The sequence below is a fragment of the Alosa sapidissima genome, chromosome 11 (assembly GCF_018492685.1).
Source record: "Alosa sapidissima isolate fAloSap1 chromosome 11, fAloSap1.pri, whole genome shotgun sequence".
Taxonomy (NCBI): domain Eukaryota; kingdom Metazoa; phylum Chordata; class Actinopteri; order Clupeiformes; family Clupeidae; genus Alosa; species Alosa sapidissima.
Genome location: NC_055967.1, coordinates 6,437,078 through 6,451,454, shown reverse-complemented (window position 1 = coordinate 6,451,454; position 14,377 = coordinate 6,437,078). Strand labels below are relative to the sequence as shown.

The 14,377-nt window shown below is 41.3% G+C and overlaps 2 protein-coding genes and 1 long non-coding RNA gene across 3 annotated transcripts in view; 2 read left to right on the top strand and 1 right to left on the bottom strand.

Moving 5' to 3' along the window:
- The window catches only part of LOC121724185 (RNA polymerase II elongation factor ELL), a 33,955-nt gene extending 25,339 nt beyond the window's left edge, over positions 1-8,616 (top strand). The window contains exons 6-12 of the mRNA XM_042110573.1: positions 226-350; positions 2,591-2,705; positions 3,191-3,656; positions 4,679-4,739; positions 5,309-5,480; positions 6,027-6,071; positions 6,481-8,616. Coding sequence (XP_041966507.1) covers positions 226-350; positions 2,591-2,705; positions 3,191-3,656; positions 4,679-4,739; positions 5,309-5,480; positions 6,027-6,071; positions 6,481-6,591 — 1,095 coding nt within the window. The 3' untranslated portion in view covers positions 6,592-8,616. The remainder of the gene's footprint in view (positions 1-225; positions 351-2,590; positions 2,706-3,190; positions 3,657-4,678; positions 4,740-5,308; positions 5,481-6,026; positions 6,072-6,480) is intronic.
- A 1,162-nt stretch (positions 8,617-9,778) lies between these two features.
- On the bottom strand, positions 9,779-14,009 carry pex11a (peroxisomal biogenesis factor 11 alpha). The gene is made up of 3 exons (XM_042111048.1): positions 13,644-14,009; positions 13,257-13,372; positions 9,779-11,434 (listed from the first exon to the last, which is right to left on the bottom strand). Exons 1-3 carry the CDS (start codon positions 13,697-13,699, stop codon positions 10,866-10,868), a joined length of 741 nt encoding a protein of 246 aa, XP_041966982.1. The 5' UTR covers positions 13,700-14,009; the 3' UTR covers positions 9,779-10,865.
- LOC121724467 overlaps positions 12,921-14,377 on the top strand; it is a 36,626-nt gene continuing 35,169 nt past the window's right edge. Inside the window, exon 1 of the long non-coding RNA XR_006035212.1 lies at positions 12,921-13,392. This is a non-coding gene — a long non-coding RNA (uncharacterized LOC121724467). The remainder of the gene's footprint in view (positions 13,393-14,377) is intronic.

Sequence of the window (14,377 nt, the reverse complement as noted above, 5' to 3'; positions counted from 1 at the left end):
TGCGTGCGTGCGTGCGTGCGTGCATGCGCTGGAGGGTATAGGGTGGGGTTGCTTACATTGCAGAATTGCTGAAATAAATTTCACACTTTTGACAATAGAGATTGATGTATGATGGTGGAAATGACTGTAATCATCTGTAGTTATGAGATAACAGAATATAATTACAATTTAATTGAACCCACATGAGTCGTTGTTCTCAAGAAGTTCTGTGTCTGTGTTTCCCAGGTGGCAAAACTCAACCCCAAAGAGCACAGTTTCACCCTGAAGGATGAGTTCTACCGGCAGGTCCAGAGAGACTGGCCAGGCTACTTGGAGGAGGAGAGGCAACTCATACACAGACTGCTCACCAGGTGGGTTTGCTGGCCACTCCATCTCGCACATCGTAGACGGACACTGGAGTCCCGCTCCCCATGGCCGCGTGTTCTTGGTCCATTAGAGGAAAAGGAAAAGGGCAAAGACTGAATGAACTGGACTCCTTTGGCACAGCAGACGGCTACCAGCTCTATAGTCTGATACCCAGGGAACATGTAGCTCTGAAAATGGATATCGGCACTTTGGACAGAAGTGTCTGTGTAGTGAATAAATGTCAATATATTGTAACGTAATACATTTGTAATAGTTCATCTTTAATGGTATTTCATGGTGGATTTATGGTTAGGGTTCAGGTTTCTTGGATGATGAAGTGATTTCCCTGATGTTGGGCGTGTTGGCCTTTATCGACCCAGTCACAAAGGGCTCACTGGAGCAGGACACTGTTTTAGCATTAAAGCCGTGCTTGCCTCAGGTAATTGCTCCCCTCTTCTCCAGTAATTGGGAAGAGTGATGTGCCCAGGACAACAAACCGCCATTTAGCCAGCAAGACTGTACTCTTGGTCCCTAACTGACAGCCTGTTGTGACGAACAGGACAAAATGTGTATTTATCTGCAAAGATGGAATTTGTTAATAAGCATCTCAAAGCAGGGGGTGTTTTGTTGCCTGGTGTTGCCTAATGAAATCATTCAGAAGGCAAATGAGTTACTACAATTACCGGTAACCACAAACAATAGGAGAACAAAAGGTAGCCAGCACTCGCTGTGCCAAGGATGGAGCTTTGGCAGTGAGAATCAATTGTTTTGGGGAGGCCTGCCATCTCCCACATGCTGTTTAATTCCCATCAGTTTCAGGCCATCTCTCTACTTTATGAGAGGTGACAAGGGACAGTGCTGGCAGAGACGGTCTGTTGCCATTGCAGTGCTATTGAGGTTAAGGTCTGAAAACTCTTAGAGGGACTAATGCACTGGGACTGAAGTTATTCAAATGTCCAGAAGTGCATTTACATTACATTACATTTAGCAGACACCTTTTGACCAAAGTGACTTACATATGTCAAATACAAGGGATTACATTGTCCCCGGAGCAACTTGGGGTTAAGTGCCTTGCTCAAGGGCACAACGGTGGAAGCCGGGAATTGAACCGACAACTTTTAGGCTACTGCACACTAGCCCAGCTCCTTAACCACTACACTACCACCGCCCCGTGGAGTGCATAGCTGAGATGTATGCATATTTATATGAAAGAGAGTTATCTATATATGGAAACAGAGAATATTGTTATGTCAGAATAATGTTATATGTGTAAATATAGTTTCTTGTCAATGAAACCTATCATTGTCTAATTTTATGTGTGGGATTTCCTGGGGTATGACTTGGAAAGGTATTTCCCCCTCTGGACTTACATCTTAGGAGGCCAAAGTGAGACTGCTAGGCTGGAATGATTTTTATGTGTGACAAAAGGGCACTCTATCTGAGGAAAGAGCTGTAGGAAGCAGATTGCCAGTAGTGTGTGTTTGTGTGTGTGTGTCTGTGTCTGTGTCTGTGTCTGTGTGTGTGTGTGTGTGTGTGTGTGTGTGTGTGAGAGAGAGAGAGAGAGAGAACATCTGGCTTATTATTTTCCCACTCAGGACATTGCTTAGCTTGGTGCCTGCCTACCGCAGATGTTATCGTTACCCGGATATGCACGAGGAACTGTTAGGCTAGGGTTAGGTTGGACGTCATGACACAGGTTGGATCATTGGGCCTTGTCCCCTAATCTCCTCTCTACCTCCGAGCAGTTTTGTTTGTAGAGTTTTAAGAGTGAGGTAGTGGTGAAAAAGAAAATGAGAAGTGCAGTGTGCATTAATTTATTTATTTTTTATTATTGTTTTTTTAAAATGTAGCTCTGTTGTTTGTATGTTGAATGGGAGTGGGCGTTGTGCCTGTGTTGATTTGCTGAAGTTTGCTTTTATGGTTGGCAGAATAGCCGAGTGTTCGTGGACCTTGATCCCCAAAGTTGACAAGAGACAAATGTTTCTTCCTGTTTGAATTTCTTGCCTCTCTGTAAACATTACAATTCTCTCTCTCTCTCTCTCTCTCTTTCCTCTCTTTCTAATTCTCTTTGTCTTCCTTTCATATATGGTACCTTCCTGTTCATAGTTAATAATAATTATGGCAATAAATAGTTATTGTCATTCTGACAAACTCCTTTTGAAATATGCAGAAGTCATAGAGTGAGAATGTGGGGGCATGACATGCTGAAATGAAATCTCCCATCTCCTTCTCTGATATCACACAGAAAGCTGCAGCCCCTGGGTCCCGGCCAGACGAGGAGTTTACAGTCCAGCCATTCATTCCACAAAACCCCTGGGGATTCTCCATCCCAGCTCAGTCCAGTCAAGAATCCCTCTGTGGTAAATACACACCTATAAAAAGAAACGCCAGCTTTTTCTGAGCACACATTCAACTCTTTTTGGTAACATGGCAGACGGAGGAATTCTTTTATTTTCTGAATCTTAAAACATGAAAAGCCAAGTAAAAGAGGGAAAAACACTAGTTTTAGAAATGTTGAAACCACTGTGTCTTAAATGGAAAAAACACCTGTGTTTTTGTTGTTGTTGTTGTTATTGTTGTTGTTGTTGTTGTACAAAAAGAGCAGTTGCCACAGAAATAAAGTCTGATTGATTAACTGAGGGATAAAATGAAAGTCTTTCAGAAGAGGCCCTTGGTGTGGTACCATCTGCTTTTTATTTATGGATGTGCTGGAGGCAGTTCTGTCACTGCCATTTTGCGGAAGCCAATTAGGCTACTGGCCTGTGCTGTGGCAGCTCTCTGTTATGCTTGTGGGGCTTTTTGAAAAAGTATATCTCCCTTCTCATTTTGTGTTTCTTTCACTCAGAAACGCCCAGTGCCTTCCGACCACTCAGAAAGTCCGACTCCCAAGAAGCAAAGGTTACTGGACCCGAGTTTGCCCCTCCAATCACCTTCCAATGGACATCTGAGCTCCTCGATGGGCCGCGCCTCGATAGGTCCGAGGAACAGTAGTTTACCGACGAAACTGGACTTCGACCGAACGACCAGTAGCATTCAGGACAGTCAAAATGGCCTCTACCCACGAGTCAACCATGGCCACGGCGAGCCGGACAGCACTGCCAAGCTCGAGCGGCTGCAGCCCGACATCCCCGTGATGAGTAGCCCCAAACCCCGACGGACTGACCCCCCAGTATGCACTGAGCAGCCGCTAGCCAACGGCCAGCACAAAAAGAAGAAGTCCAAGAAGCACAAGGACAAAGAGCGTGAGCACTTAAAAACAGAGTGGGTGGAAACAAGCCCGGATCTGAAACACCATCAGGAGAATCTCAATGGTAGGCACAACCTCATGCCCCTCCTCTCCCTCTCCCTCTGGCACCCGTTACCCAGCATCCTCCCCGTTACCCAGCATCCTCGTTCAGAACATCCAAATTTGCATTGATTGCACCACAGCTTCCCTAGGCTTTCACCACGACCGATAACAGACCATTGTTTATTTTTCTGATACTTTAAGGGGAATTAAGAAGATAAGGTTATGCTTTGCTTTAATCAACAAAAAAGCCCAAAGGTAAACTGTGATTTTAGTTTTATGTTTCTTTTGCCATGTCAGTGGAATACTACTGAAGAGTCCTACATCCTATGTAAGTCTTGATAGTTTAAGATAATAACAATGCTATTAGCAGACTAATATTTAACCAACAGCTATAGGCACAGGATGATGTCTTGAGTCACTAATCAACTCTTGTCATGGACTAATCAACTCTTGTCATGGTAATAAAATGGCAGGTATTGACGTGAACAGTGCCTTTATGGTGCGTTATTCTGTATACCCAATCCGACAAGTACCATGTCTGCTACCTACGTGCTGACTGATCTCCAACATAACAGTGCAGAAAGCAAAGTTCCCCAAGCAGAGGGTTTATCGGAGGTTTGTCAAACGGGGTCACAGGGATAGAGGGTAGCTGTGGTGTGTGTGTCGGACGCCTGCCTCAGCTCCTGGCTGTGCCCAGCCAGCTCCCACGGCAAACTCTGTTGATGATTGACTGCGCAACAGCTGTGTGGCCGATGGTCCTTCGGGGCTGCACAGACGCTGGAGAGCCCTGCCCGTGCCCTGAGTACACACCTCCCAATCTGGCCCCGTGTTCGTGTTCGTGTTCGTCACCGAGTGCAGCGGCCCCTTATCAGCAGGCCCTGATAAACGACTCCATCAGGCCAGGAATGATGGGGGCTTTATCACGTTTGCATTGGCAGATTACTCAAACTCATTTGCTTTTTCTCTCTCTCTCTCTCTGTGTGTGTGTGTGTGTGTGTGTGTGTGTGTGCGTGTGCGTGTGCGTGCGTGCATGTGTGTCTACAGATCATGAAATGGTCAACACACCTGTCAGCCAAGGCTCTCCAGACATCCCTGACTATTTAATGTAAGTTCAGATGAACTAACTACCCCCCCGCCCCACCCCACCCCACCCTCCAGTCTGATTCTTGCAAGTTAACTTGCACCTTATCTAAATGGATAATGCATTGATCTCCGGATTTAAAGATTATATCACTGCTGAATAAACATGTTTGATTTATGAACCACAGTCTATGTTCAATGTATGCCCCTTATGGGAGTTAGAGACATGTTCTATCACCTACCAGAGAGAAAGATAATAGGCAGACAATGCCCCCTGCTGGAAAGTGTGTGCCTGGACAGTTACACTATTGTGTATAAGACTTTTGGACAATTTACAAGGCACAAAGAAAGGCTGTGTTGATCACACTTAAATCCTCATAATGAATCGTCTTATTGTTTATTTTTCCCTTTATCTACAATGCAGGATCCATGCATCCTCATGCATAAGTATAGTGTATGAGAGCAATGCCAGTTCCTCAAATTCTTTTCTGTTGGACCACATGTTTGTTTTGTCCTGCCTTGTAGGTCTTGTATTCACATAAACAAATCCCTGAACTTTCATCGCTACTTGAACTTTACTGTGCCTTTCCACAGAAAATACATCACTATAACTGGTGGTGAACAGCGTCAACAGTATAATGAGGACTTCTGTGCTGAGTATGATGAATATAGGGACTTGCACGACCGGATCAGCAAGGTTACGGAGATGTTCATTCAGCTGGGCTCCAAGATTAAGACCCTCTCACCTGGCACGCAAGAGTATAAGGTTTGTGACAAAATATGTTCTTATCAGCTACTCTGACAGCAAGCAGCAAGCAGACTCTTAAAGGTGCCATGTGTAAGAATTGAGGTAAAAATATCCAAAAAATGAGCTACACGCATCAAAAGAATAAGAAGAAATAAGGGCGATGATGTCATTAAAAAAATGACAAGGTATAGTGCTGCAGAGAGATCAACCTAAATTAGCATGCTAAATTACTAGCCACAACCCGACAGGTGTCATAATACCAGTTTCGATGCCACGCGTTTTTTAGGCTAAAACATTTTTTGTCACTTACAGCAAACATCACCTCACCATCCGCTACCTGCCTGTGTCCTGAATACACTGTAAAAAAACGCGATCTCTGCGGACAGCCCTCTGTTTTGTTTGAATGTCAACAGAAATGACGTTACCCAGCATCGCTTAGAGCACCTTTAAAACACTGTATCTTTCTTCTTTTGCTTGCTCTTCCAACTGAAATCCAGTAAATTAATTTATTGGTAATAATTCCAATGCACTGCAACTAATTGAATTGTTTATTTTATATTTCAGGTAATGGAGGAGCAAATCCTCCAGAAGTATAAAAGGTATAAGAAGGTATGTAATCATTTCAAATATCTTTTCAGATTTAAATGTTACAAGGTTACAAGGATACAAGGAAGTTTATTGTCACATGCATATAGTTACATATAGAAATGCAGTGAAATTATGTCTGGTGTCAGCCTATTTGTGCATTTATGGGGGGGGGGGAGTAAAAAGTGCAGTAGAAGAGGGGTTTAGTAGATTAAGTGGCAAGGGCTGCATAAGAAAGGTGGGGGAGGATTGGGATTGGGGGGGGGGGGGGGGGGGGGCTGTGCAAAATGTTCATATCAACTGAATCATATTGTTATTATTGAATATAACTAGGGGGAACTATATTTTCCCCCTAATGATTCTTGGAATGTAGTTCCCCACTACACACAAAATGCTGACTGGTTGTTTTTTTCCCCCATCATGTCCTCTGCAGAAGTTTCCTGACTACCGGGAAGAGAAGAAGCATTGCGAATATCTCCATCAAAAACTGTCGCACATCAAAGGCCTCATCTTGGACTATGACCGGTCCCAGACCCCCTCGTAGTGACGGCTTCTCCTAACTTCTCTATGAGTGGCAGGACAGACCAAAAGACTCTCCCTGAGGAACCGCCCAGATCTAAAGCCCGGCCTCTGGCTCTGCCTGGTCCCAGAAAATGCTTTCTCACTTTACTTCTCTCGAGGAAGACGGAAATAAAGAAACAAAAAGAAAGACAGAAACTGGAAAAGGAGAAAAACAGCCTGCGGGCGCAAGGAAAACCAGAGGAGCAACACTCAAGTTGGCCTAGACCACCAACTCGTGACAGTGCCCTTTAATGTCTGTTGTTATATGTTCACCAGAGCAAGAGAGAGAGAGAGAGAGAGAGAGAAAGAGAGGGAAAGAGAGGGAAAGAGAGAGAAAGTGTGTGAGTGTTCACGTGGACTGGGACTGTGGTGTTCTATATATTGTGAGACACAATTAAAAAGCCTTTTTATTTCTCTTGCTCTCTCTTTCTCTCAGATGAAATGAGGGCATAAAGCTTCTGACGCCTCTACTAATTTTACTTTGGTATGTGGCTAAGACAGTGGAGCCGCCATTGTGTTCAATGGTACAATCATAAAGACAGGATGGGTTAAGAGAATCTTGATACCCAGTCTGCTGTTTGCTCGGTAATTGAGCACTAAATACAGTGTCTATTTTGCTATATTACTGAATGTACATTTGTAAAAAAAAAAAAAAAAAATACATGAGATCACAACATATATAAAAAGATGGGTTTAAATCACTGGATATAATAAGGGAAAGCTGAGAGATATTCTATACTGTGGGTATCTATGGAAGATGTGCTGGTGATTCTGACGTGTGTTCATTTACTCACCCGGCCCTGTTGATATTGCCTCTGGTAGGAAGCCTCTCACTGCCTCCTCATCCACTAACTAATTTGCATCAATGTCAGCCCACTGCTCGAGTGTTTCGGGGAAACCAAAATGAGGATGAGGAGGGCTAGTGGCCTCTTCTGTCCTCGTCCGAGCAAAGCAGATGACTCTGGACATTTGTCCAAGAGCAAAGTGCTTTTAACCACATGTAGGATTCATGGGGGCAGCAGAGGCCGTCCTTCCTTCACCACTGTAGCAGGAGGCTTAGTCTCCAACCACTACAGCACAATGGTGTCCTTATTGCCATAATAATAATGATAATTATTACATGTATTGTCATTGTTATTATTATTATTATTATTATTATTATTATCATCATCATTGGACACTGAACATATAAACAGCAGACACAATCATGTTCTGAAAGCACATTTAGTTTGTTTTTGTATGTTCTCATGAATTTTTCTGAAGACTATACATTTGTTTAGATGAGCCGTGTTTTTATTTGTTTGTTTGTTTATATGTATGTATGTTCCTCTCCTTTCAACTCTCAGTGTAAATGTTTTGTTCCTGTGCAAATGTCTTATTTTTATCATTCCACTTGGAGTCCTCCCAAAGGTTACCTACCCTAACAATGCAATTGCCTTTGACCCATGTAGTGTCTAGGTTGAACTGAGCTTCAACTGATTGTGCATCACTTTCTAGAATGTTCTCACCTCATGTCATGTGAGGAACAATGTACCAAGCAGTTATCAAGGGATGACATGTTCTCAGTCTCTTCTCTTTTGGCTTGGGGTCTGCTGTGTTCTGAATTGATGTGTAGTTGAAAGACCAAACAATGAGACTTTGAAGCAAGGCTCAGGCCTGTCTCAATTCTTTCAAACAGTCACAGTTTGTCAACACTTACATTTACAGTGTCTTGAGCTTGCATCACATTGCTGTGCCCATGACCTTGTGTGCATTGTTTAAAAAAAATAAGTATTTTGTGTCAATCTTGCGCTTTAAAGTTTCTCCTCTGGAGAGTGCTGAACTGTTAAGTATTTCATTCAGTGTTAGTTGAATTCTCAATCAGAATTTGGTTCCGAGCAAGAAAACTCATAGATTTGCCAAATTAGGATAGTTATTTTTTATCGTATGTTTGATGTTTCATTCCTACATGGGGCTACTTCATGTTTTGTTGTAGATGCCTTAAATAAACTGGACCGCATTACCTGAAGGCTTCTCTTATACTTTCCATCTATGAATTCACTGCATCTATGTATTTTCTGCAAATCAAATCTTTACCTCAAAAAAGTCTGACAAACGTCTTATTAGCTACTAGCCATATAGCCTTATTTATTCTAGGTTGCAAAATTGGAAAGCTTTCTGTGTGAAACTTGCTGGCCAAATAGCCAATCATTAAAACATTTGCTCAAAAATACTGACAAAAGGTACAGTGTGAACTGATTATTTTGCACCAGAACATACACACACATATATAATTTGGTACAAAGAAAATTGTGAACCTTACTAATTGTCAGCTGTCAATATAGCAAAAGGCAAGTGTGAACATGTTTTTTGAACTATTCTGGTAAGATTATTTCACTAAACAAAGTAACTAGCTCCAATGCACTTTGGCTGTACATTCTCTAGAAATATTATATACATTTACAATATATACATTCACATATGATTACTGTATCCTAGCCTATGTGCCAAGCTCCCTGTTGAAGAGCCCACCATATTCCTACATGCATTGCACACTTGCATCCACATGGTGTCACTATAATAGCACTAGTTGAAACCAAGCAGGTCACCATTATGTATTTCAGTCACTATTCACAAAAAGTAAGAGATATCTGGCTTTCTGGTGACATTACATTTTTCAGTACAGAAAGTACTGAAACATTGAACTGTTGGAAATGCACATTCAAGTTTAGAGAAGGTCACATTAAGTTCACCTGTAAAGGTAATAGTGGATTTTAGGTTCATCCTGAAATTTCACCCGAAAGCCGAATATCCCTGATATTTTGTGAGTAGTGTATGTAGTACCATGTTTAGTTCATCTTTCACACACTCATAAGGTCTTGGGTGTGTGTGATTTGGATGGCTAATGATGTTACCAAACCAAGTCAGGCCCCTTTGAGTATTGAGTAAAATGTAATAGGATTGACCAGGACTCCCTGGCAGAAGAGACATTGTGTCTCAACGGGACCTTCCTGGTAAAATAAAGGTTTAAAAAAAATAGATGGGTGGATACTACAGTACATTATGCAACCACATCTGCCCTTTATCATGGTACTAAGACTTTTAGAGGTGCATAGGTCAGACTAATATTCAGGAAATACTGTGGTGAAAATCAATTAAAAAATAAATAAATGACACACAGGAAAATGATCATTCTCCATTAGAAAATAATTTATTTAAGAGATAAAACTTTTAAATATTTTACGGAAACAATCGGTCAAACCCCAGTTTAAGGCTTTGTGGGCAACTCAACATTTTTTTTTATTTTTCTCTTCAATGAAGGAACTAATTCCCACTTTAAATCACGGATTCCATTTAAATTTGAAAAAAAAAATTCTGTAACCACAATTAAACAAAATAGAAATTCACAAAGATTTGTATTCCTATCAATAGGTACTAAAGGTGAAAGGTGACAGATAGAGATGCTTCTTCACAGATAAGAAACTGAACACCGAGCAGTAAACATGATGCTGACATACTTACATGTCAATAGTGAGGTAGACTAGACCAGAAACAGCTAGATTTTCAGGGTGAATTAATCCAACACGATGTTCGTAAAAACATAGAAAACACTGTATTTGTAAGAAACTAGAAGAAAGTACAAAGATAGGACACAAATACTCAAGTCTTCTGAGCAGTGGGCCAGATCAAATTTGGTCATCTGCAAGAATCACAAATAAAGGGTGTGCTGTGAATGACATTGTGCTGTGAATGACATTGTACCTGAAGGACATGGGGCGCCGTATGGTAATATACAAGACATATCAATCATAAAGAGCTACGGAATCCAAATCTGAACTATTACAAGTTGTGACTTTCTCAGAAAAGTGTGACACGTCCTCAGAAAGGACAAGCTTTAACTGCATCTAAATCTCTGCTGCGTAAGGCAGGCAGATACCCTGTCTGGTTTAGTGAACAGATACAGAGCCAATTTCACAATTTGTTCCCTTTTCAATCTTCCCCAATATTCCCTATTCAGTCTGTGAATCATCATTCTTTGAGAACCCCCCCCCCCCCCCCCCCGGCTTATGTGTTGATCTTTGCGAAGCTTCACCCTTAGCCACTCTATCAACTATCACATGAACCCCTTATATAAGTGCAATACTTAAGAAGGTTAAGAGTGGCAAATCGCAAAAAGAGATTTTCTATATGCGGCTAGTGTGTTTTAATAGGTGAATCCTTAAAGCATTTCAATGCATTCCATATTCCTATCACTTCTTCCTTTCCTGAAAGACATTTCTATGGCTTTATTTTCAAGTGGGGTTTAAGGACTGACAGTATGCCTAGCAGCGATGACAGGAGCCCACAGAACCCCACCACCCCTTCACTTGTCTGATATACACCAAGCCTGTCCAAGGGAATGAAGAGGTCACACACATTCTTGACAGTATCCAAGGCAACAGCAGGGTTGCCTTTGAGGCACTCGATAAGAAGGAACACAAAGGCATCCAGCTGTGGGACCACTACACAGGCCACATCTGTACTCTCATTAAGGTGCTGATGGACCTTGTGCTTATATTGCCTATCTCGTGACCTCTGCACCATCAGCTGTGCCATCAAGTACACGTCTCGAGTCAGGTTCATCACCAGGGACACGAAGTAGTAGCGGGTGGCATTCAGACTCCAGCGTTCCTTGTTGATGTCTCGGACGAGTCCGAGGCTTCTTGCCCAGAGCACGTTGTCACAGATGAAATAGAGGGCGCGGCTGAGGTTGGAGACAGTAAGGCAGAATCTAAGGATGGGGTCAGACAGCAACAGGGTTCGCTTGGCAGCATCAACCGAATTGACGGTGTTACCCAGTCTGAACACTGAAAGAAAGGATAGGAAAAGAGCATTTCCTTCATATTTCTTTAAATCAAATATCTAAAGTTAATGGAAGGGTCATTCCACGTCAGTTCAACCAGGGCCCACGCACTTAGGTCTCAAAAAATTCTGAAAAAAATTACCAGGTGTACCTATGTTTACCCAGGAGACACACTGTAAAATTACTCTTATGTAAGATCAATACTTTCCAAGATACAGCCAGTTTTACAGGGGGAGGGGGGTGTCGATTTTGTTCAGCCTCTTTTTTTTGTCAAAGTTCAAAAGCCCACAGCGAACTAAACCATGTAGGAGGCTCAAATTTTGCATGCTGGTACATAAATAGGAATAGTATGTAGCAAAATCGTCACGTTTGGTCTGGATAATCCTGCATGGTCATAGCTGTCCCTCAAAGTTGATACAAAGAGTTTTTGGCTGGGCTCTGTTTAAGCCTTCAGAAGACATATTTGTACTCAACATAGGCTCTTAATTTATTTTCCTTACTGAGATAAGTAGAAACACTCTCACAAAAAGCAATGAACAGAAAACAAATCCCTTCAGGGTCTGAACAGCAGACCTCACAAGTCTGAAAAATCATTTTGGTTATCATTTTCAGAGCACCCAAACACCTTGTGGGAATATACAAAGATTTTTTAAATATGTTTTTCTTTATTCTCCATGATCCCTTCTTTTTGAAAACACCAATTTGACTTGTCTTATGCAAATCTTTCTTTTTTATTTTCCACCCTGAACATGGGCAAAATGCCCCGTTCACATCAATATGTTTTATATAGTCACCACACTGCCACCTGTGGTTGTATAGAGCAACCTAGGGTAGCTCTATACAAAACATATTGATGTCAATGGTGCATTTTGCCCATGTTCGGGGAAAGTGAAAAAGAAAGATTGGCATAAGACAAGTCAAATTGGTGTTTTTTGAAAAGAAAAGATCATGGAGAATAAAGAAAAGAATATTAAAAAAATATTTGTATATTCGCACAAAGTGTTTGGGTGCTCTGAAAATGAGAACCAAAATGATTTTTTAGACTTGTAAAGTCTGCTGTTCAGACCCTGAAGGAATTTATTTTCTGTTCATTGTTTTTTGTGAGTGTTTCTACTAATCTCAATAAAATGTGTATCAACTTTGAGGGACAGCTATGACCATGCAGGATTAGCCAGACCAAACGTGACGATTTTGCTACATACTATTCCTATTTATGTACCAGCATGCAAAATTTGAGCCTCCTACATGGTTTAGTTCTTGCGCTGTGGGCTTGTGAACTTTGACAAAAAAAAGAGGCCGAACAAAATCGACACCCCCCTCCCCCTGTAAAACTGGCTGTATCTTGGAAAGTATTGATCTTACATAAGAGTAATTTTACAGTGTGTCTCCTGGGTAACATAGGTACACCTGGTAATTTTTTCAGAATTTTTTGAGACCTAAGTGCGTGGGCCCTGGTTGAATTGACGTGGAATGACCCGGAACGATTTATTCAGTATAGACTAACTCCTTTTCAGCACAAATTCTTATACCTATACGTCTTATACTAACCTGTCATTAAAAATAATGTCCAGGTTGGCTCTGGGGTTCAGCCAGCCATAGGCTTATAAACCCTTCTCTATCCTGTGATCCTTACAAATTCAATTCTAAATGGCACTGTGAGCTGTTTGGCACTGCGTCGTAACAGCACTTTCTGAATACAATGACCCAGTGCGCGCAGCAATCGCGTGCAATGGAGTAGCGAATATAGAGTAAGAAGCTTGGGTACACTGTGTACTTTCTCGATTTCTCACACAGATATTGATACATTCCAGGACATTTTCACTCACATTTGCGTCCCGAACTCATGCTAGATTGAAGACTTTGCAGCTTCATCAAAATGTCTTTCCTAGAGGGATCATTTCGAAGCATATATCTCGCAAGAGCGCATGCATACTGGGTTGCCCTGAAAGGAACAAAAAAGGGGTTAGTTAGTTATCTTATCTGCCTAATGTTGAATATACATGCAATATCTGACGATAGTGAAGGAGATAGCCAATCAATTTTGTTTTACTACTTTCCAAACTGAAACGCCAATGTTTGACAATTTTTTAATTGGTGTAACGTGTCAAAATGAATCGAACAGACTATTAGGTAACCCAGTTTGAAATGTTAAAGGTCTTGGTTCGCTTTGCCTTTCTTTTACAATATTGTCTAATGCTGGTTGTTCAACACACCTTAAAATTCGATCCCTCCCTTGGCTTTGGTTTGTGAATTGTATGTAAGACTCCATGACAGCTTATCGATGGCTTAGGTTTGCTTCCCAGATTGTTCGCCAGGAATGTGTGCTTTTACAACTCCAAAAGCTACCTGTAGACTTAATGTCAGCGTTATATCTACTTATCTTTGTAACCTGGACAATTCATTGTCATTTTCTAAGTTAACAATTTACGTTGACTAGGTGTTAACAGCTGAGCAAACTTGGGCTAGTATGGCTAGCTGGTAGCTTGATCCTAAGCCCTCTCTCGAAAACTAGGAAGTAGGGCTATTGGTTCACAATTACAGAGAGGCAGTGAGCGCAAGTCTGTGATGCACGTGTGAAACAGAAGTCTACTCTCTCCGGTCCCGTCATGATGTTCATAAATTATAAAGGAAGTAAAAAAATATGGCACCAATGCAGAAGTTATAAAAATAATTTTATTTTTGTAGTATAGTTTTCCATGTCCAGCTATTATACAAAACACATATGAAGTGAAGACAATGACAGTGAAGATGCACAGATGATGATAATAATAATAATAATAATAATAATAATAATAATAATAATAATATAAGCTTTATTTGTATAGCACCTTTCATACACAGAATGCAGCTCAAAGTGCTTTAATTCTGGAACATCTTACACAATAATAGAGAAGAAAATAATAATAATAATAATAATAATAATAATAATAATACATGTTGAGGCGAA